The following is a 24,616-nucleotide window of genomic DNA, read 5'->3' as shown; positions in this document are numbered from 1 at the left end:
GACTAATGCTATTAAGCCCCACTAGAGTCGTTACTCTAGTCTAGGTGGTATTAATGTGGGCATTAAATGATAAGTAGAATTAAATGACTCATTTAATTTAACTTTTCATTTAGCCTATTATGTAGTGCCATGGAGACAGAGGTTGCAACCCCAGTGTAGGTGGTGTTGACATAGCATTAAATGATAAATTAAATTAAATGACTCACTTAATTTCATCAATGAGGTTACATAGCATTATTTTAAGAAAAAGAGTAATACTATTTAGTCCTAGTAGGGTTCCAACTCTGGTCTAAGGGATGGTGGTGTAGCATTAAAAGATAAATGAAATTAAATGACTCATTTAATTTTACATTTCGTTTAAACTATTATCTAGAGCCAGGTTGCAACTCCAGTCTAGGTGGTGTTGATATTGTATGAAATGATAAATGGAATTAAATGACTTATTTTATTTTACCTTTCAGTTTGCCTATTATCTAGTGCCTTCTAAACTGGAATTGCAATTCCAATGGGGCTATAGAGCATTATTTTAAGAAAATGAGTAATGTTGTTTAGCCACACTAGGGTTGCAATCCCAATCTAAGTGGTGTGGATGGGACATTAAATGGTAAGTAAAATTAAATAACTCACGTTATTTCACCTTTCATTTAATCTATTATCTAGCGCCATGTGGACTGAGATTACAACCCCAGTGGAGCTAGGTAGCATTATTCTGTATAAAATAATAATAATAATAATAATAATGTAATTTAGTCCAGTTGCAATACCTAGGTTGCATTGATGTGACATTAAATGATAAATGAAATTTAATGACTCTTTTAATTCTACCTTTCATTTATCATATTATCTAGTGTCACCTAAACTGAGGTTACATAATATTATTTTTACATAACGATATTCTTAAAAAAAGAATAATATTATTTAATCTCACTGGGATTGCCATCCTAGTTTAGATGGCATTGATGTGACATTAAATAATAAGTGGAATAAAATGACTTATTTAATTTTACATTTCATTTAGCATATTATCTAAAAGCCGCTAAATTGGGATTGCAACCCCAATGAAGCTACTGTTATTTTGAAGAAAAAAGGTTATCATAATGCTTCTACTAGAGTGCAATTGTAATATACTTTTCTGTGGACGTAGTTTGAGTTGAGTACGTAAATTTTGTATTCATTTTAGTAGTATTTTTCTCAATTTCACTTTATTTTCGAGCCAACCCTAACCTTATTTTTTCTAATAAAATAAATATCATTATAAATGAAGTTGAGTGTAGGAAACATATACTAGCTACATTACCAATATGAATTTTGCTCTTTGTACAGTTGTACAGCACATAGTGGGCTCCCCATTGTGAAGGGCTGCACAAAAATATAAAACTTGTAAAAAGATAAAATATTTTCATGTTGTATCTGTGTCAATTATAAAAAGCATGACGGACCATTATAGTCTACTACAATTGTTTTGAACATCTCTTTTATACATACTTTCTGTCAACACAAATGGCCTCAAATTATGAATCTAATTCTTCATCAGCCACTTCAGTCGAGTCTTTATTAGATGAACTTCCTAAACATAAGTTATTCGACATTTGTGACATTTACCAGTGGGAAGGTTTCTGGTACGAAAGTCGTATCCTCGAAGCTGCATTAGTCTTTAAATCACAGTTTATAGCGCGAGACGATGATTTTATATTAGCTTCGACGGTGAAAACAGGCACAACATGGCTAAAGGCCCTTTGTCTGTCCATCCTGCATGGAAATCCTGACGATAAAAATAAAGAAGAAGAAATTCTCAAGAAAGGTAGTCCTCACATGCACGTGCCGACTATTGAATCCATGATTTTCGAAGAAAATCGATATGCTATTATTGAAGGTATGCCTTCACCAAGACTGATACACACACATTTGCCTTACAATTTTCTTTCTGATTCAGTAAAAAACTCAAAATGCAAGATTGTTTATATAACAAGAAATCCAAAAGACACGTTTATTTCTTGGTGGTACTTTATGAATTCAATTCTAAGGCCAAATGAAGAGCCATTTCCTTTGGAAAAAGCATTTGATTGTTTTTCCAAGGGAGTGTACATTCATGGCCCTTTCTTTGATCATGTTTTGCGGTACTGGAACGCCAGTTTGGAAATGCCTGAGAGAATATTGTTCTTGACATATGAAGAACTTAAGATTGACCCAACAGGGCAAGTGAAGAAATTGGCTTCCTTTTTGGGAAAGTCTGTTGATGAAGTGGAAGTTGATGATATACTGTGGAAGTGTAGTTTTGAGAGGCTTAAGAACTTGGAAGTGAATAAAAATGGTTACGTTCCATATAATGGATTGTTGAATGCATCTTTTTATCGGAAGGGTGTCATCGAGGATTCGAGAAATTATTTGACGCCTGATATGGAAGAGAACCTGAGTCGATTATGTCGCGAGAAGTTTCAAGGATCTGGACTTGATCTTTATTTACGACGTTGAAGATCAAAATTATTGGCATGTTGAAAAGGGGAATTGATAGTCGAGTATTTCATATCAAACATGCACTATATAATCATTTATTACTGCTTTGTCAGTTGATTAGTATATTAGGATGTGTAGTCATTACAAGATAATGTTATTGCTGCGTGATTAATTTCCTTTCATTTGTAATCATTTATGAAATGATAATATAATTTTTATTTATGGTGTTGAACATGTTGAGTTTCATACTCAATTCCATAAAGATAGATTTACTTTCTTTTTTTGTATGTTTCAAATTATAGGTCACTTTTCTTGTTGAGGTTATATTTATTTCTTAGTTTTTTTGTCTATTCCAAATTGTAGATTATTGTCATTATTGAGAGTATAATTAATTTCTTTGATTTTCTAATGTGTCCATATTTAATATGCATTGTTATCAACAAATATGAATTTCATATTTAACTCATTAGAAATGAAAGTAAAATTAATATTTTCAACTATATTAATTATTATTATTTTTTTAATATATGTGGAAATGAAAGCAAGCTTATATTTATGGAATGGACGGAGTAGCTCATATTTGTCACGTTATTTATTTCCCTGATAATTGTGCATTTAATATTATATATAAAATTATTAATTTTTAAAAAAATAACAAATTTAATCATAACTAACAATTAAATTCATAAACAAGTAAGAGCATCTCTGAAATATTCTTTAAAAGTAACATTCTTCTTATTTTTAATAGTCAATATTTAAAATTAAACATCAACATATTTTTCAATTTGACATTTTAAAATAGAGTGTGGACATTTAGATAGCAAATTAAATCCTCTATTTTTATTTTATAATGATTGTATTTAATAAATTGTAAGTTTCATTGCTCCAATTCTTGAATTAGTCAAATTATATTTGAATATTTAAGCAATTGACATCTAAAATAATATATTAATTAAAAATTAAGGGTAAAATAATAAATGGTTATTGAAAAAGGTAAAATGAAGCGCTAAAAGAATAGAATTCGTTTGAGCATGTCAAAAATTTTACTTTTTAAATTTTAAGATGCTTTCTACTATGTACAAGATGCTTTTTAAAAATAAATAAATAAAATAAAAAAACCACTTAGAAATGCTCTAATATTAATATTAACAAAATATATATATATATACACAATAAGGGCTACTAACTACTATAATGAGTTTACATAATTATATTTATGCTCCTAGAATTGTTAGGAAAATTGGTAATTTGTGTGTAGACTTTTTTATCAATTAACATAAACAATTAGACAATGCAACATAATTCAACAATAATATAATATAAATTGAGAATAGAAATCAAGCCTTAGGAGTCACGTCGAGGACGCTGTACTAAAGTCGTGTTGCCTCTCCTTTGTGCAGGTTCTTTCGGCACTACACGACTCCAAAATAAAATTCATGTAACTCTCCTTTTATAGGCACGACCATAGGGAGATAAAAAAAAGCCTCACATCAAGTTGTCACAAACTATAGAAAATAGTATAAAATGATTAGAGAGTAGTATGAAAACATAGAGAGTATCTTTTGTGTTTGATTTGTTGTGTGTAAAAGAATGTGAAATCCACCACTTTTTACAGTAGAAAATTCAACCATCTCATTAATAAATTTCCAACATAGGTTACAAATATAATAATGGGTTTTAATCTTTTGTATTGAATCTAAAATTAAAGCAAAAACTGAAAAATTAAAAGAAACCTAAAACTGAAAACTTGAAATTAGAAAATGAAAACTGAGTTTTTAAGATTCTATTAAAAGTTTTATAACTTATTTTTCAACAAGAATTTCCCCTATAAATAGGTGAGACGTTTTCATTTGAAAAACACAAAACTAACACACCTAGAAAAAATACTTGTCTTTAATTAGTTATTTTAACTTTTATGCATGAAAAAATTATAAAAATAGTATAGAAATGTTCCCCTCGATATGGGGCACCCATGTGAGTGAAAAACTCGAGGTTCCTTTTAATTCCCCCAGAGGGGGTGTCGACACCCGTCTTACGATGTCAGCACCCCCACTACCCAAAAACTTCGGAAAATCCCATTTTTAGCATTTTTAAGCTTTCCGTTGACAATAAGTAGATCCCATTAGTTGGTATGGTAATAATTAACTCGCAAGTACTGGAATTATGATGGTCCCCCATTTTTTTTCCCCCCTTCCGATAAATGTGAATATCATTAATCAGAAATGTTTATATACAAGTACACCGCACCGGGCATAACCGTGCAAAACAGAAACCAATATCACAAACTATTACTCTAGGCATATTTGGAAGATACAACAAAAGTGAAGTGCATAAAAAGTCAAAGACCCAACGCTAAGGACTAAAAATGGATCAAGACATCCGGATATAAAGAGAACATAACTTTGTATACGTGTGTTTTGATCCGTCTCACAATAGAGTCCAAGTTGGGTGAAAGGTCTTCAAAAATCTTCCTATTACGTGTCAACCAAAAGTAATAAACGGTACTATCAAGTGCAATTCTTTTAGCCTTGCTTCGCCATGAAGTCCCACGAGCCTCTTTTTTCATCCATTTAAGAGGGCTAGCAAGTGTAGCCATAGATCTTTTGATGCCAAACCAATGTCTATATTTCCCCATACAATTGAAGTGAAAGAACATTCAAAGAAAAGGTGGCAGCCCATCTCTGCCTTTTGCCCACAAAGAATACAATTTCAATCAATATTCAAGTAATGCAATTTGTCTTTAGTTAGGAGTTTTGATAGGACCCCTAACCAAAGCACAAAGGAATGCTTTGGAGTGATGAAAGTGCTCCAAACATCTTTGGCCCAAATCTACTTTGAGCCTCTCGGCCTGAAGTATTCATAGGCGAATTTAGTGCAAAATTTTGCTCCAGTCGACCAGCTATTTAATCTGTCCAGTACTGCCTAATTTCGGACACTGTGAATTCCAGTCTGGCTGCTCGAACAGTTACTGTTCTATGGTGTAACGGCTGCCAGTGTTGGGGGAAGTCTAGCAAACATAGACTGAAAAGTTACTGTACCCAGCTGTGTGTTTTGCATGTTCTGTCCATGCGAGAAAATCTGGGGAGCATCCTCCTTCCGTCCCAATATATTTCTGATTTTCAGCAATTTTTTGAAAAGTGGGGAATGATCTTTCCTAGGTAGGACCTCCCAAATGCAAGTCCTTTTAAGATATACTTGATGAACCCACCGAATTCAAAGAATGTCCTTTTTATGTTGAATATTCCACAAGGATTTGGAAAGTAACGCTAAATTCCAACTCTTTAAGTCCTTCAATCCGAGGCTCCATTCATCTTTTGGAAGGCAAAGATTGTTCCACGCAACCAAAGGCTTCTTAGATTCCCAAAAAAGTCTCCAACAAAGGCTAACAATCCATGATATGATTGTAGCCAGGATAAGGAAGATAGAAAGCCAAAAACATTTAACATCTTGAAGAACTGCCCTAATAAGTTCCACCTTGCCGGCATAAAATAATGAAGAGCAATTCCATGCACCAATATAAGTTGTAATTTTATCAAGAAATGGAGCATAAACAACTTACTTTAAGTTTTTTTGAAGCAAGAGGAATACCCAAATACCGAAATGTCATACTACTCCTTGGGACATTTGTCAATTGAAAAATATCCTCAAGCTCTTATCATGAATACCAGTTGTATATAAGCTGGATTTAAGGATGTTCAACCTTAAACTCGATACAAATCCAAAATTGGATGGGCAATCCATAAGAATTTTCACCGACATAACATCTCCCGTAGCAAAAAGTATCAAATCGTCCGCAAAAGCTAAATGAGTGATCTTTTGGGGGTCACATTTAGGGTGATAATTGAAATCATTATCATTTGTGGCGGCTCAAGCAATCTTGAAAAATATTCAATACAAAGCACGAACAAAAAGGGGAATAGAATCACCTTGTCGGAGGCCTTTCCCTCCGTTGAAGAAACCATGCATGCTACCATTCAAACCAATGGAATATGTTGGAAAAGTAACACATTCCATAACCCAATTCACAAATCTCGAGGGAAAGTGTAACCCTTCAAAAACACCTTTAAGGAAATCCCAACTTACTAAATCATAAGCTTTCATAAGATCAATGTCCTAGAACTCCTGAAAACACTTTTGAGTATTTTAAGCTCTGATTTAACCTAATTAGATCCCACCAAGTAGTATGTTAATAAATAACTTGTAAATACTCAATTTATACTGGTGTCAACATAGATACGACAAACAGAGGTAAATATCGATACTCCCAACTACACTATAAATTTTTTTGGCATGCTGGTACTTGTGATAATCGATTATTTGACTATGAGATCTATCTGTACTTTAATTTGATTCAAGAATATTCTTATCTATAAATTGCATACACTGTCATTTAAGTTGATCATTACTGCAAGTCTCATTATAATTGTATTGTATCACTGATGTTCGGATAGACATATCTTGTAATATCCTGAATTTCTAATCTGAATCCTTACTAATATTCGTTTCATTTTGTATACAAAATTTTAAATTATTTATCTAAATAGTTTAAAATATGAACTAAAAAACTTCAATATTTTCAAAACTCATGACACATAGGAAATAAACCATAATTTTCAATACTCTAAAATTTAAAATGCTTAAAAGTGAAACCAACACTAAGAGTGTGTTTGATTACATTTATTTTCCATGGAAAATATCAGGCTTCCACCCAAATTCCTACTTGAGGTGTTTGATTGCTAATTTTTTCCATCAAAAACATTTTTCAACTTTTGAAAATATGCCTAATTTTCCTTGTTTTTAAGGAAAACATTTTCTTTGGGTGGAGGTGGTTTTTATTTTCCACAAAAGAAGGAAAACATTTTCTTTTCTATATGATATTTTTCATACCAATCAAACACACTCTAAATTTACTTGTACGATCTCTCCATCAATATGCAATACAATGAAACCACCAATTTACCAATCATTCATCCAGTTCGCTATAATCTATAAAGGAAATTTCAAAAAGGTCAATTGTTTCAAAAAATACATAGTGAAATACATGCAGTTTAATCTCAAAATATTACTAAACATTATACTAAACTATCCAAACATCATTTCCAACTAAGCAATCGAACCATATCAAACGAAAAACTGTATATATCTCTCTATATAACATTCAAAACAAACATATCAAACCATAAAGAAATGAAAGTCTTTTCCCACAAGAGAGAGAGAGAGAGAGAAAATATTTGACCATTAAGGATTGGGAAATAACCAACTTAAATTTCATGATAATTAGATTGACAATACACACACTTCAATCAAGCATAGAATAAGTAAATAATTAGTTTTAATTGCATTGCTTATGAACTTTTTGTGAATTATCAAATGATTTCAATATTTGATGCTGGTTCACCAAAGTTATTTAATGTTGTAATTTTTTGTTTGTGTTTTTAGTAGGCAGTCTTTCTCGAAACGAACAATAGTTTAAGTTTTAGGGTAATTAATAAGTGTATTTTATGAACCTATTCAAGCTTCTATTCTTAAATACTTATATGTAAATTGAGCAATTATCTACTTATTTTATCTTAATTATTTTAATTGAAAGAAAAATCTCAACTTAGATACAATTGATGTGAAAGAGCAATTGAAGATTAACTAAATAGCAAGAGCTCAATTGGAAGTATTAATAGAGCATTCGATAAAAATTCATAAGCTTAGGGAGTTAAAGTCGGTGTTTGAACAATTTGAGGATTAAATTGAAAACTTTCAAAACATGCATTGAGTCAATTTTTAATGATTTTGGAATAAAAGTACTTAATTGCAACTATTAAAAGATGAAGGATTAAAGTTATGTGAGAAAAGGAGTCAAACTGAGAAAGAGATTGGTTTCCTTTTTCCTTTCAAAATCTTTATAGAAAGGTATCTGAACAAGGATTTGACCTGAACACTATTGAACCGTTTGGTTCCCATTCTCTTTCTCATTCTTTCTCTCTCTCTTATTTTCAACCACACAATCTTTTATAAAATAATATTATTCACAGATAAAAAACTTTTCATTTCTTTTCAACCATACATTTTTCAAAAAAATACTATTCCAATCATTAAAATTTGAATAGAATGGGGCCAAACGGGGGCTATGTATTCTTAACTCAATGACACTAGAATAAAATCTGAAAAATATGGCTTGTAAAATAATATTAAAATAAATTATTTCTAATAGACTGTGTTAAATTTAGAGAGAGACTACATATACAGATAAAGCCTTTATAGAAGGCTGACAGATAACACTCAGCAAGGGTGGGATGGAATTGGGGTGATTTTTTTGACAATAAAATATTCATGTGGGACCTATCTCCAATGTGAGACTTCTATGAACTTTCTGTGAAACCTTATTCTTTACGTCAAGATTGAATCTAAAATTTATAGGTAGTGAACTCGTGTTTTTATAATAAAAAATAATACGCCTCCGGAGCATAGTCCAATGATGCAAAGGATAGGAGTGAGGTTATCTCATGCCTTACTAGCAGCCGCAGTATGGAGTTCGATTCCTGAAATATGGAATTGGACTTCTTATAGGCGCAATGTACAGACAACTCTTGTTCTTTGTCCTGTTGAGACACATCCTACGATTTACCTCCCTAACAATATTTTAAGGGCGGGGCGGTGGGCTCTCAAGGTTGGAGTTTAACTTTTTTTAAAAATTACACTCTAATCAGACCACTTACATGTATATATAATCTGACACACTACACGTAACCCCAAGTCAACTAAAACGGCATTTCAGTTTTAACATTTATTAAATTCCAAATGCATTTGAGGTAAATGGAAAATTCATGAGATTAATTAAATTAATTATTATCAAATTTAATGAACTAATTATGTTTAATGTATTAAATTATAATATTCTTTTCAAATTCCGATGTAACCGTACTCAATTAAATTGAAATGAAAGTTTTGTTTTATTTATTATTATTATTTTGTTTATTAATAAAATACAAAATTTAGAATACTTTTTTTCTATCAAAATATTTTTTGTATAACTAGTCTAAATATATTTATTCTTGAGCCCAATTTATGCTATTTATCACGAGCTACAAAATGAGTATAGTATTGATATATTCTATCAACTTCAAAAATATTTGAATATTCGATCCAAATAACTTAGATAAATTCTAAAAAGTATATGTAAGCAAGTAAATTCTTGATGCAAATAAGTGGGCCGGGTTTATCATCTCAACTTTTAGATTTTAATGTAACGACAAATGACCAACATTAAATTTAAGTAAAAAAATTCGGGTTGTTACAACTACAAACTCCCTTGCCCTTGTTTGCATGGGTGCGAATTTAGAATTGGATGAACATTTTGAATCTATTGCTGGAATATGTAGAGTATATAAAGTAATGGGAACAACACTTAATCCTAAGGCATTAAGATCTTCCCAGGAGATGAACGTCTCTTGATACAGGCATTAAGACCTCTATTTTTAAGATAGTGAAATTGCAACACTAGCGAACCATGTAAATTTGTGCATTCCAATTTGTACTATTTTCTTGCTTTTATAACTTTTTCCATCATGTATAACTTAATCTATGGGGTGTTTGAGCCACATTATTTTAATAATAATGCATTCTTGAATAGTATATTGATGGAAAATGTATGGTTAAAAAATAAAAAAAAAATTTATCTGATTGTAATATTATTTTATTGAAGAGCGTGTGATTGAAATAATGTCAAATCACTATTTAAGAACATATTTTTTGAAATAATGTAATTCAAACAGGCCCTATATTTGGTCATATTTATGAATACTCAACCCACTTTTTATACATATACATTGCGAGTGCTCCACAAATGTAATCCACTATTCTACCACTCTTTATATCTATCTACAATTAGAACAAATTATAAACAGTTCCCAAATATATTTTTAGTGTCTCTTAATTGTCACACATTTTGGTCAATTAATTATGAATTAATTTCCCATTGCTTGGTATAAGAGCATCTATTAAATGTTGGGCTACCTCACTATTTACTTGGCCTGTTGGGCTGTCTTATTCTCAAATTGGGTTTGAGGCCCATTTCATTAAAACTTGTTTTCATGCTACATGTTTTTCGCCTCTATTACGTAGGTAGTGATTTGCCGTACACATGGCTTATTCTTGACCTTAGAATGAAATTGGTTAAAATGAATAGATACATATACTTGGCCCCTATTTTCGTCCTTTGGGTGGTCGAACAGTTCTTTCTCTCCGTGTGGGTTAGGGTTTTCTAAAAATCTATAACTATGATCTATGTGTTGTAATTTATGTTCTTTCAGTAAGAATAACGGTTGTTCTGTATAACCTTTATTCAATGTGTGGATACGGCTCCAAATGGTGAAAATACTATCAAATTTGTCTTATTTTATTAAAGAAATTTTCACCCTGCATCACCAAGCTATGGGGCAGCCTATCAACATTTATTACCTTAACAGTAAGGATATGTTTAGTAAAATTGATGGATAAAATAATATTTAATTCCAACTTTATTTAAAGTAAAATAACATTTACACGTAAACTAGATTATTTAATGCTCCATCAAGCAGTGACACAGAGAATATTTTGAATCAATATTCCCAATTTTTCCTCATGAAACCACGGAGATTAAGGTAATATAACGCACTAAGGAAATCAAACGATTTAAATTCAAACTTTTAAATAAAAGCACAATTTAAAATAAATATCCATGTAATAAATAAACATAAACGATAATTTAGGTGTGAATAAATATTTACGGCAAAGAAATAAAGTTACGTGCCAAATTCTTTAGATTTTTTGTCTAGCAAAACGAGGTACAATCACACCATTGAACCACCCTACTTCGACACGACCCGATTTAACCTGTGAGGTGTAGGGGAAATAGCAAGTACATGAGAATACTCAGTAGGATATCAGATTTAATGGTGCGATCCCGAATAATAATTTTAAAACATGTGCAAGAATACCATACTGTTGCATATCATCCGATAATAGTTGATATCATATCATTTCATTTCATTGTACCAAAATGGCTATATCATTCATACCATAACATTTCATATCATAACTTTAACTTTCATGAGTACAAAAATTCATCAACATATAAAAAAAAAAAAATTAAATGGGACATAAAAACCCTACACCTCATATCCTACCTTGTTAAACTGCTTTATATTTTTGAAAGACAAAGAATCACGTTCTCTTCTTTCCTTTTCTTCTTTTTGCCACTTATGTTACTGTGAGCTGTGCACAAATATTTTTGTGTCCCTCCCTTTTTTTTCTCGTGTGATTTATTTATCAACATAGGTACTTATACCCTAACTACTAAGGTGTGGCGCGAGAAAATGTGTAAGAGATAGTGGGTAATTGGATGAAGTTGGGGAAACAGTATTTGAAACAAAATGTTTGACTAGATCTTGCCAACCAACTATATCACTCAATAAATACCTTCCTTACATGTAGGGATGGCAACGAGCCGAACCAAGTCGGCTCGCGAATTGAAAATCAATGTTTGGGCTCGGTTTGAGCTTTTTGAAGACGGGCTTTTTTTGGCCCGAGCCTAGCAAAAGCTCGGCCAAAAAATCGAGGCTCAACCCAAGCTTTCGTCTCAGGCCTTATCGAGCCAAAATGGGCCAAGCCAAGCCGGCTCGTTTTTTTTTTCCCCTTTTTTATATTTTTTCTCTCTCTCTCTCTCTCTCTCTCTCTCTCCCCTTTAAAAGGTAGCTGGCTGCCTTTTCACGCCATAATTGGTTTTTTTTTTAATCGAGCTAGCTCGTGAGCTACATCGGCCCGACACCCCAAGATGGGGCTCGGTTTGACTTAGCCTCGAGCCGAGCCGGCTCAAACTTTTTGCGGGCTAAGCAACAGGCAACCCGAGCCCTTAAAACTTTTTGCCATCCCTACTTACATGTGGCACCTTTTTAAACAAATTGAGAGGAAAACAACAAGTATTAATCTCTGTGTAAAGAGTTGTGCTTCACAGGGATCTTACCAACCCCTCATTGTAGGGCTTGGTCCCACATAAAAAATAAAAAAAATATGTCGAGGCCCACAAGTGTGAGGGTCTAGCAAGGATCTGTAAAAAAACATACCTCTGTACGGGTAGCAGCGTTCAAACAACAAAGCTACTCTGTTTCTCTCACGTGGCTTCCCTTATCTTTTCTCCTTTTTTTATTTATTTATATAAACTATATTTAATAAACAAAACAATCACTGACCTATTGCCTGCCACAGATCTAGGACGTCACCCATGAAATTGTTAAATTCATTTCATACTCAATTAAAATGATTATACTAATAATAATATTTAATTCTATATCTTTCAACCTCGATAACTTAGGCTTTGGTAATTCAAATTAACTTTTTCTCGAGCCTAATATGCATGATTAATTACGATCTAATTCCAACGAGTCCAATATTCATGTATTTATTATCATTACGTCACTATCTACATTTAAATAGATTTAAAATTTATTTTATCTACACTTTAGTCCCTAAACTTTCAAAATATTAAAATATAGCATATATAAATTAAATTATATTCTACAAAATGTCAAGATATTACATAGAGTATAGGTGACTTACCACATTGCACGGGCATGAGACTAGTATTAGATAAGACAATACAATAGAAGAGTTACAGCAACTTCTTTTTTTGCCTCACAGTATTATATGAAGTTTTTTTTATTTTGCCCTATTTGACAACCAATGAAATAACTCTTTTTTTTTTTTTTTTTTTTTTTTTTTTTTTTTTTTTTTTTTTTAATCTAAAAACTCATTTGCGATCACACATTTTCACAATAAAATATTTTGCATGTAATCCTAAATTTGTTTCCCCCTTTTAGCGACAAGTTCTATGGGGAAAAAAATAAAAATAAAAAAAATCACACGCACACCTCATTTTAATGACTTTCAAACAGGGGCTAATTACAAAATGTGCCAAGGTGTTTTGCATGTGAGTAATATATAATTACATGAACGCAATTTGTTATGCAGGTGACACTAGATGTATTCGATAGTACTCTTTAGTGGATGTTCAACAATTATAAATTAACCCGAGCAAGAGCATATCCAAGTCACATATTCAGCTGATTATTGAGCGAAACACATCAATCATGAAAAAGTAGCCTTACATTTGCAAAGTGATTCATGCTGATTCGCACAAGATTTCATGTAGCCCACATACATCTAACCATTGGATTTTGTAGGTGTCCATGTCTCAACGGAACAGTTAACAGTTTACCACAAAAAGCACTATAATAATTCTAGCATTTTATTACAAGCTTGTCTGAATTTTAATGTAAACACGAATCAAGACATTACATAATTGTTTCCAGATGTGCTGAGAGACTAGCAGTCAACAGATAGCTATGACAGTGTTACCTGCGGACAAAGCTACGTGAAATAGGAGAAAAATAACAAACGTATACGATTGGTGAGCAACCGCTCATAATTTGTACAGGACACTTAGAAATCATATAGATTTAAAAGAATTGAACTAAATATAAATTGCTGGGTCGAAGTGCTAATCGTTAGCTGGCGAAACATAATCCCGCAAAAGCCACAACAGCCAACTAAGAAGAGCAGCAGCCACTCTTCTGGCCGACGGGTTGTCCATGAATCTGCACGGTGGGAGGCCTTGCATTGTTCGATGGCTGACTTGCCATCCTGCAGTTATTATGACAGGGGTGTGAAAAAAGAAAAATATTGAACCCTGCTCTGGTATAAGGCTCAGGCAATGACAACCAGATGTCAAAAATAAAATAAATAAACATAAAAATCCATAAAGAAATTTATAAACATAAATTAATTTTCCATCAATATAAAAATAAAACAGCCAAAATTAGGATATTATGACGTCAAAGATTCGTAACAATATCACAGGACACAATATCACAGGACATATGCAAGATTAAATTGCTCCTTAACAAAATTATCCCTTTTCATGAAGACAAAATGCAAACTGTGGCCAGTTCAACGGGGAGATTGACAGGTTTTAGTCCAGATTTTTAACTTCCATTTGGTAAGCCATACCCGGACATGTTTTCCATATTAAGGGTGAACTAGCCATGCCGGTTTTTATAGCATTGAATTTAGTAAGGAATATAGTACTCAAGAAAGTATGAATAAGTAACACTTTCTGGTGGAAATATTCAGATCTCAGATTTTAGGAGAACAAGAAATAATCCATTATATACAAGAGAAGAATACCTAGTCTTAATGTCAGCAGCCATTGCCATGAAAGCCTGTTCAACATTAGTGGCATTTTTTGCACTGGTCTCCATGAACGGAATGCCAATTTCATCAGCAAAAGCCTAAACAGCAAATGGAGGTAATTTCAGTTAAACTAGTTTCTACAACAGTTTAAAGGTTTTGGGAATTAATCTCAAATGATATATTTCTTTGTATATTGCGTCACATTTATGGGAAAACTATACATAATTCTAGGAACTGCTAAAATAAAAAATGTAATCGAAAGATTCAGATAAATCAAAATATGAACTAACTAAAAACAAATTCCTAGATATGTGGGGTTCAAATTTGACTGTCATTTTGACTAAATCAATCCAAATCTACAACACAGTATACATGCAAAATGACAAGATTTGTACCTTAGCTGTATCATATGAGATAGCTCTGTTATCAGCCAAGTCACACTTATTTCCAACTAGAAGCTTGTTTACACTTTCACTAGCATAGCGATCAATTTCGTTTAACCATTGCTTCACATTGTTGAAGCTTTCTTGGTCAGTCACATCGTACACTATCTGCCAGAATTTTCAATCAACATAAAGCATTTAATAACACCAAACAGCGAGAGAAGCTACATTGACAGTGACATGGGGGCTGAGGGTGACATGGGGGCTGAGGTGGCTCAGCCTCAGCGCCAGATCTGAATTCATATTCAGATAATTAATGACGAGAGATGAAGAGACTAAAAAGATAATTACTATAATGCCATGTGCCCCGCGGTAGTAGCTACTAGTAATTGTTCTGAAGCGTTCTTGTCCAGCAGTATCCCACTGAAAGCCACAAATAATAACAAACAGTATAAACCAATTTTTACTGGAGTTCAACAGCGTTCTTTTATGCACATGATTCGTCATCATACATATAGGCAATCCTTGTGCAATATATGAAAGCCTCCCAACAAACAGCATTCAGTAACTCAATGAACTAAATTTTCGGGGAATTTGAAGAATACAGCCATGCTTGCAGCTAATTCAAAATAGATTTCATACTGAAAATTGACCACATCAGCTTCTTTTCTCCAGAGATTTGAAAGCAATCGATTGAGGACATGAAATGATGTAAATACATCTATTTTTCGCTGTTCCAAAGTTAATGGGTGTTTCATTAAACTCCATTAATACCGACCAGGAAAACTAAGAAAAAGTCCCAAAATTTGAATCACTACCCCATAGGACCGATTCAAAAAACGCAGAGTCTGGCAAAAACTTAAAGAGATCAGAGAACGTACAATCTGAAGTTTGATTGTCTTTCCATCTTGCTCCACTGTGCGTATTTTCTAGAAAAGCAGAAAAACAGTCAAGGTTTCAAACTGTGCCAAGTAAAATTTAACAGCCTGTGAAGTCTAAGTTCTTACAAAGTCGACACCAATTGTACTGATGTAACTGTCCAAGTATGAATCATCCTGCATGAGAAAAATCAAGAATGGTCAGTTATTAATCTATATTCAAAGCAAACTCAACAATTTGTAAGAAAAGAACAAATCAAAACTTTATCGCCATTGCAGCCACACAGAGATTGAAATTGTAATGATGGGAAATGCAGACTAATCTCCTATTACCTAAGACTGGTAAAGTAGTATTGGCATGTTACTAATATAACTTTCTCCATGGAATCTAAGAGGCATACCAGGAAAAGAACACGTGAGTAGCATTTACAAAAAAGTAGAGCTAGAAGCCTAAATTACATACTTAGAATGCCTAAAAGAGAGAGGTCAAATTCCAACCTACTCAAAGTTTAAGGAAAATGGGGAAGCGAGAGCTATGGAGCATAATTGATAATCTTACAGCATGACTTTTAAATCAATTGTTGGATTGACTGAATAACTGAGAACTAAGAAAAATCATCCATGTAGAATAGTAAAAATAACAGTATACTCAGTACTTTCTGTTTATGTAGAAACCAATCTTACTATTAATATAATGTCCAAAATCTTAGAACTTCCACATCTGTGCAGATTGTGTAGTACAAAAATGTGTGAAGAATTACAACTTGAACGTACTATATATTAAAACTGTCATTATGAGTTCAGAAAGGCATTTAGAACTTAACCACAAGAATCTACACAAAACACCTCAATAACCATAACCGCATCAAATCAATTATCTAAAACAAACCTCATGAAAGTAAAGATTAACTAAAACCATTCTTAGCCTAGTAGCTAGAACTCTTTAAAAGCCCATACAACCAAAAACAACATGCCCTTGGATACATGGCAGTTTACAGTGCTGTACTGCTTTACAGTCAAATTCCCACACAGTCACTGCATAGTGATGCAATCAAAGATTCCAAATCCAAAACCATGTATTCAATTGGCAAGATAATGGCTGGATATCACTGTAACAAGTATAACCAAGTACTATGAACATTGATCTCTGATTCAACCCAAAAAAAATTAAATTCAATAACATGATTGATATATCTCTGTAATCTGCATATTAGTACTGATGAAGTAACATGCCTCTAAAAGCCAACACTTTACTAAGGTTCTGTTATTGACAACAATAGAACTATAATTTGAAAGTGATAGTAGCCACTTTGTGCAAATAATGACCGTGGTTATTTCATGCTTGAGGGGCAACTAGGTTTGATTTCAATAAACACCTAACTTTTCTGCCAATTTTTCTCTAAATTGGAACTCTCAAACTCAGAAACTATGGTTTGCTCTCAAAACAAATTTCAATTCAATGAGCAAAAGTTCACCAAAAAAAAAAAAAATAAAAAATAAATAAATGATAATAATAATAATAATAATAATAATAATAATAATAATAATAAATAAATAAATAAATAAATAAATAAATAAATTAAAGGCAGGCTGAGATTGTTTCCTCTCTCTCACTTTTTTTTTTTTTTTCCCGGGGGGGGGGGGGGGGGGGTAGGGTGGGTGAGGAGGAGGCTGAGTGTTGGAAGTGAACAACAAATATGAGTAAATTAGTTCCCTGTACAAGGCTAAATCAGTTCAGTTGTTGAAAAAAGAATTTGAAACAATTCAAGAAAATCCCACATTAGCTGCCTTTGCAAAAAGGGGGGAAAAAAACCAAAAAGAAAAGAAAAGGAAAAAAACTAGCATCTGACAGGAATTGAAGAATTTATGCAACGAACTATGATTGACTGACATCTAAAAACTTACAGCAAATCTCAGAAGAAGGCATGACTTTCCAACGCCTGAATCTCCGATTAAAAGAAGTTTGAACAAGTAGTCACTGCAAGACGCAACATATATTTAAATTCAGTATAACTTATCATTTAAGATTGCTAGGAATCACATAAAATGTACTTGATCATATAAACAATGTGAATTTGATTAAGAGATGCCGAAATATAAACACAAACCCCCCAAAAATCAAACATTGCAAAAAGTTTTCCAAAACTTTCTCAAAAGAATCTCATAATTCAGCGCTGCTCCAGATAAACAGAGAAGTTTTATTTACTTCAGAAGGAATGTTTCCTAGTTAGGATTCTTAGATTCGTATAATAAAAGCTCAGCATGGGCTTCAAATGCATAAAGATCTGATTTTTCATTTATTAATGTGTTTTAACAGAATATTTCCCTGCAGAGAGATACATCACATATTACATCGAATTCTAGCCAAGCTTCTATATACAGAACCAATTATATGGTCCACCAACGTGACCCAATTTCACAGCAGAATTATCATTTCGATGTAAAGCAGGATAGACATTTAGATGAATTTTGCCAACAAATGGACAAAAAGTAACTAAATTTTGGCACCATAAACAAAGTTTCAACCAGCTCACCTCAGAAATAATAAGTAGATCTAAAATTAAGGACAAACACACTGCCCTTTCGCTATGTTAATATTTTTCATTGTTCAAATGGCACGGTTCAGAGACTTTAACAGGAATGAATATTTAACAATAGAAAACTACAGATAAAAATTTGTAAATTCTCAGTTAAATTTAACACAAATAAATCCGATGTATAAGACGACCAGTTCTAATATTAAAAAAAAAAATCAAAAATCTAAAAATAATAAATCGAGATCATAGAATAGCATAATTCGTAAAGTTCGAATCATAATCGATGTGGATCTTATCAAATTCAAAGCTAAAATAAACACCGTTACTCTTATTTTTAAATGTAAAGGGAAGATAGATTTTACTATTCGGTTGTCATGATTGGATGCAATTCTCCTTCAGACGGCCGAGATCAACGGCGAATCGAGATCGGTGCCGGAAGAGCTGACCGGATGACGAGCAGACTTACTGTAGAGAACTCAGTTTTTTTTAGTAATGAGAATTGATTTCAGATGAGAGATGCACCGATAGATGCCTTTTATACAGACTCGAGGATTTTGACGAAAGGCCACTATAATTTTGCTAATTGCAACATGAAGGCCCTGAAGGTAAAGTTCGAATCATAATCGATGTGGATCTTATCAAATTCAAAGCTAAAATAAACACCGTTACTCTTATTTTCCCTTAATTTTAAATGTAAAGGGAAGAGAGATTTTACTATTCGGTTGTCATGATTGGATGCAATTCTCCTTCAGACGGCCGAGATCAACGGCGAATCGAGATCGGTGCCGGAAGAGCTGACCGGATGACGAGCAGACTTACTGTAGAGAACTCAGTTTTTTTTAGTAATGAGAATTGATTTCAGATGAGAGATGCACCGATAGATGCCTTTTATACAGACTCGAGGATTTTGACGAAAGGCCACTATAATTTTGCTAATTGCAACATGAAGGCCCTGAAGCTCGTTAATTTGAAAAAATGTATTAATAGAAAAGTGATTGATAAAAATGTGTGAATATAAAAATTTGATTCACTTGTATTATTTTTTTGATAAAGAATGTGCGATTAAAAAATAAGTACTATAAAAAAATAATGAAAAAAATGTAAAGTAAAAAATAACAAACATGGGCTAAATAAGTCTAAGCCCCTGTTTGAGCCTAATTCTTTTAAAAATTCATTTTTTCGAAATTCATTTCAATCTCACATTTTTTAATAAAATAATATTATATATAAATTCAATTTTTTTTAACTTTTAACCACACTCTCTCTATCAATCTATTATTCAAAACGCATTCGTTCCCTCAAAAATAAGGCTCAAACAAGGCTTAAATTTAAGTTCCGTTTGAGCTCCATTTTTTGAAAGCTTTATAATGGGTTAAATCCTCTAATTGTCACCAAATATATACTTCATTTCACACTGATCACTCAATTTGATTTTCTTTTATTATAACCTCCAATTGCATATTTAGGGGTTGTTTGAACCCTATTTTTTAGAAAAAAATGTATTTTGAAATAGTATAACGATGAAGAATGTGTGGTTAAAAATGAAAAAAAGATATGAATTTGCGTGTAATATTATTTTATTAAATATGTGGGATTGAAATGATGTCAAATCACCGTTGAAAAATGTATTTTGATGAAAAAAATAAGGCTCAAACAAGAGCTTAGTATTACATAGGCCACCCAATTTAATTACTGGGTGACTTGACTGAAACTAAGTATGAAATTGGATGATCATGATAAAACAAAATCAAAATGGGTGGTTTATACTAAATATGAAGTTGCGTGACTATTGGTGAATTTAACATGTTTTAATAGTGATTTTTGAAAAATATGATATTAATAAGTAAGGAAATTTTTGAAAAATGTGATATTAATAAGTAAGGAAATTTTTACATGTAAAATTATTTTGATAAAAAATGTTTAATTGAAAATGAATTTAAAAAAAAAAAAAGGAAAAAAAGAGAGTTTTTGGATGACAAGTTTCAAACAGGACTTAATGAATTATATGATTTTATTAATTATCAATATGGAATAAGTACACATTTAATGATTCGTCCACGTTTTGTTCAAATCAAAATCAAAATTTTTAATAAATTCACGAAAATGACGTGCTTTCATGTACGCACTCCCCCCAATATCTCCATTGAGAATGATCGTGAGAGCCACCATCCCCACCGCCATAACAACCCTCTCCGTCCTTTCTTCCATCTCCAAACCCTCATTTTCCTTTCCCAAATTACCCTCACCAACACCCTTTAATTCCTCCTACACGACTGAACGCCCCTCCATTCTTTTTACCTCCTCAAAAATGAGCTGGCTCAACAAACTCGGATTCGGTTTGCGCAACCCCACTGGCTCCCCCGTGGATTCGTCTTCCGATTCTTCAATAGCGCAGGGACCTGACGACGACGTACCTGCTCCAGGTCAAATGTTCGTGCAATTCGGGGCGGGTTGCTTCTGGGGCGTGGAATTGGCCTTTCAGAGGGTGCCGGGTGTTACCAAGACTGAGGCGGGATACTCGCAGGGGTACTTGCACAATCCCACCTACCAGGATGTTTGTTCCGGTACCACGAACCATTCGGAGGTGGTTCGGGTCCAGTATGATCCGAAGGAGTGTAGTTATGAGACCATGCTTGATGTTTTCTGGGCGAGACATGATCCTACAACTCGTAATCGCCAGGTGACTGTTATTAACTATTGAGTTAATATTATTGGGGGTTTTTTATCAGATGATTATTGCTTTTGAATTTTGGAGTTTTCTTTTCTATCAAAGAATTTATTTATGTTTCAAAATTCGGTTGACTTTGGATGGAAATTTCCTGGAGGAAGATTAATGAGAATTCCTACTCATCCCCAACTGATTAACAAGATAGAAAAGTAAATTATAATGTTTTCAGTGATAAACAAAAGTACACTTGTTACTTGTTTTAAAGTTCTGGTTGAGATCGTTCTTTCCAAAATGCATATCCTGTTTTGCAAACAAGTGCTGATAATTTTTTGTCAGAGGAAGATAATGGAAAAGAGATTAAACTACACTCATTGAAAATGGTACAACCAAAAAAAGAGGCTTTTTCTCTGTACTTCACTTCCATGGATGATATAGTTAGTTTTCTTGTTGATAGTCTTAGGAGCATCTCCAAGAGGCTCTTTATGTAAGACTCTTTATTGTAGAGAGGAAATTCCTTGAAACTAAGCTCCATTTAACTTTCTAAAGTACAGAGTAGGTTTGGCTCCACTCTTCATTGTTATTTTGTAATAATTGAGTTTAATAAGTTCTAGATTTCAATGCTCCACTTCTGTGATTGTTCAAACCATATTTGATTTTATTGGTAATTGACATCTGAAAACATATATTTATTAAAAATGAGAGAAAAACAATAAATGTTACTTGAAAAATCGACTTTTTAATTTCACTATTTTCTTTTTAGTCGAGCCTAGTTCTATCGACGAATTGTGAAGCGCTTGGTCGTTTATTCAATACATCTGTTGCGTCAAATATATCTTTTTATCCATTTCTCTTCATTTATTTTTTGGTTAGCATACTTTGTAATTAATTTCTGATTTCCACCCAGCTTCATTATTTGTGGTTGTAAATTTATACGTACATCAATCACTTCTTGTTGACTTGGTCGATCTAGTGCTTTCTGAGTACACATCATTTTGCCTATGTTTGGGCTTGGGTTGGGTTGGTTTTTATCCAACCCAACATGGTCAGTTTGATGTAAAATAAACCAATCTAACACAATTACTAGTTTAAACCTAACCGAACCGAACCCAACCTAAACTGATCAAGGTTGGATTGGTTTGGGCTAGATTGGTTTAGGTTGGGTTGGTTGATTTGGTCTTAGGTCCAATTCCAGTTGGATTCGGTTATTTATTTGTTGAATTTGGACAATTTTTAAAGTTTGAAACTACTTGAAAATCTCCATTATTTTTAACCTATATCTGAAAATTAATTTATAGATAAGTTTGAAACTATGGGGCATTTTCTTGTTATCATTTTTTTGGGATTTATTCATTTCATTATCACGTCCTTAATTTTTAGTTTATCGTCAAATTATTTTGCATTTGTATATAATATTCATACCAATCCGCATATGTAAGAAAAGGAAATGTCTCTTCACTACTGTGTCTGTTTAGGTTTTTCCATTTTAGATATTAAATTTTTTAATTCATTGGGTTGGGTAGGATTGAGTTGAATTGAGTTTTAATTCATAACTTGAGACCCAATCTGACCTAACCTGACCTCAAATTTGATTTTTCAACCTAACCCAACCCAACGCAGTTGAACTTAAAAACCAACCTAAACTAGTCTGCTTAGGTTGGGTTGGTCTGTTTAAGCGGTTTGGGTTGAAGCTCTAATTTTGCCAATGATTTTGTATCACTTTTGTAAGATCTTTAACATCGATGATTTTAGATTGTTTGTTTCTCGAGTCTTTATGTTACCTTTGAAGCTCTTGTTCATTATTGTCTCCAACATATTTTGTATTTTTCTCAAGCTTCTATCTTAATTCACTGGTTTGCTTTGGCACCTTATCTTTCAACTTGCCATCAAATTTTAATGAAACACGTCTATTTCTTTTGAGCGCATTAGTTCTTCACTATTCGGAGTCCACCAAGAAGACTCCACACGACGCTGTGTCCTGAGTCATCAATCAAATCATCTTTGTAATCCATTTGCTCAGTGAGGATCACCACCAATGCTGATTCATCCTTTAATCTTGAATTAAATTTTTTCTTGAACCTGCTCAATTACTCTTATGGTTGCTCTATTCTTCTTCGCTATTGTACTTTTCTTCCTTGTTGGAGGTTGTTAAATTGTCTTTTGCTAGCTCCTTTATAAACCAATAGTCTCTAGCATGATAACCTCGTTTTTCACTTGTAAAGCATGAGTCATTAGTTCGTTGATAACCATGACATTTTTCGCAATTTGGTTGGGCCCCTTGTTTGATGACTCCCTTCAAATTGTATTTTAGATTAAATTTTTTTTAATTATTTATTATTTTATTGATGGGGTCGATCTCTTCTTTTATAACTATATAATGCTGCTTTTTTTTTTTTTTCCCTTTATTGAGACCCTATTTAGTCAACACTTCTTGGTCAACCAACAAATTTTCACGATTTACCAGTAACGGTTGCTTTGGCCAACCTTGTATGACAGCAATAAAGTCTGTAAATTCGGGTTTCAATTTATGTATAATTATTCTTCTCATTCCAAATTCCAAAATTTGACTCGAAAAATCTAATTCATAAACTTTGCTACTGAGAGATCTTAATTTTGTTAAAATATTGACTTACTGTCATTTCTCCTTGAGCGACAGAGAGCAGCTCTTTTATCATAAATGACAACCTCAAATTATTTTTCTTTGAGAATAATGCTGTGAACGTGTCTCATGCTTATTTTGGCATGCTTTTAACTCTTATGTGCTCTAATAACTCTTCCTCAATCGTTGTCTTTATTGTAAGCATTGTCTTGCTTGCTTTAATTTTTCAATTCTTCAGAGCCTCTTTAATATCAAATTGTTGAATTTAAACTCAAGATAATATTATTTTATTAACAAAGTACACAATACAATTTAATTACACAGCAAATGTGCTATCCACAACTTCTCTCTTTTACTCACTGCCACTCAATTGTCACTCACATACATAATACTTTCACACTGTCAATTCTCTCTCTCTCTCTCTCTCTCTCTCTCTCTCTCTCTCTCTCATGCGTACAAAATACAATTGAATCCATATTTATAGGCATGAAGTTGGTGAGTTTGCCGACTTTAATTTTATAGAGGATTCTTTAATTTGCTTTATTTCCTAGATTTTTCCATGAATGACAGTGGTCGGCACTAACCAGAAGATTTGGGTGAATTCCTTCGAAGATTGTGATGCATCTTTCATAGTTTTGTGTGTGTCCCTAGCATTGTAGGCCTTGTTTTTAATGGATTATAGAGTTCAATCAAATTCCTTTGTTTTTGCTCTCTCTTTCGTCACTTTTATGTTGCAATTTTTCAACCACTTATGATTTGGACCTACTTTTTTTTTTCATTAAAGAGAATGCATTTACAGTTCATTTAATTTCTGTATCACACAACGTACTTTAAATCAGTTTCTGAGATGTAGAAAGTTAAAAAGGATGTGGAGAATTATC

General features: G+C 32.7%; 3 protein-coding genes across 4 annotated transcripts in view; 2 read left to right on the top strand and 1 right to left on the bottom strand.

Annotated features, from left to right (window-relative positions):
* Positions 1-1,476: 1,476 nt before the first annotated feature.
* On the top strand, positions 1,477-2,665 carry LOC111394589 (cytosolic sulfotransferase 12-like). Its single transcript, XM_023020527.1, has one exon. It carries the CDS (start codon positions 1,501-1,503, stop codon positions 2,470-2,472), a length of 972 nt encoding a protein of 323 aa, XP_022876295.1. The 5' UTR covers positions 1,477-1,500; the 3' UTR covers positions 2,473-2,665.
* An 11,029-nt stretch (positions 2,666-13,694) lies between these two features.
* Positions 13,695-19,344, bottom strand: LOC111397312 (ras-related protein RABD2a-like). 2 transcript variants are annotated; one of them, XM_023024172.1, is made up of 8 exons: positions 19,187-19,344; positions 17,840-17,912; positions 16,064-16,111; positions 15,938-15,985; positions 15,408-15,479; positions 15,069-15,224; positions 14,668-14,771; positions 13,695-14,124 (listed from the first exon to the last, which is right to left on the bottom strand). In XM_023024172.1, exons 1-8 carry the CDS (start codon positions 19,198-19,200, stop codon positions 14,031-14,033), a joined length of 609 nt encoding a protein of 202 aa, XP_022879940.1. In that variant the 5' UTR covers positions 19,201-19,344; the 3' UTR covers positions 13,695-14,030. The 2 variants fall into 2 exon arrangements, with proteins under 2 accessions (XP_022879940.1, XP_022879933.1); XM_023024165.1 differs by lacking the exon at positions 19,187-19,344 and adding an exon at positions 18,834-18,992.
* Positions 19,345-20,565: 1,221 nt separating this feature from the next.
* The window catches only part of LOC111397303 (peptide methionine sulfoxide reductase A1-like), a 6,424-nt gene continuing 2,373 nt past the window's right edge, over positions 20,566-24,616 (top strand). Inside the window, exon 1 of the mRNA XM_023024154.1 lies at positions 20,566-21,151. Within this exon, the coding sequence (XP_022879922.1) occupies positions 20,588-21,151 (564 nt within the window). The 5' untranslated portion in view covers positions 20,566-20,587. The remainder of the gene's footprint in view (positions 21,152-24,616) is intronic.

This window comes from Olea europaea, chromosome 1 (assembly GCF_002742605.1).
Source record: "Olea europaea var. sylvestris chromosome 1, O_europaea_v1, whole genome shotgun sequence".
NCBI classification, from domain to species: domain Eukaryota; kingdom Viridiplantae; phylum Streptophyta; class Magnoliopsida; order Lamiales; family Oleaceae; genus Olea; species Olea europaea.
Note: the sequence above shows the minus strand (reverse complement) of the source record. Positions and strands in the feature narration are given on the sequence as shown.

Coding starts and splice junctions, on each gene's coding strand:
- LOC111394589 (XM_023020527.1), top strand. CDS start 1,501: ATGGCCTCAAATTATGAATCTAATTCTTCATCAGCCACTTCAGTCGAG.
- LOC111397312 (XM_023024172.1), bottom strand. Junction 15,986..16,063: donor GTACAATTGGTGTCGACTTT/GTAAGAACTTAG, acceptor CTGCTTTTCTAG/AAAATACGCACAGTGGAGCA. Junction 15,480..15,937: donor AGACAATCAAACTTCAGATT/GTACGTTCTCTG, acceptor TGTGGCTTTCAG/TGGGATACTGCTGGACAAGA.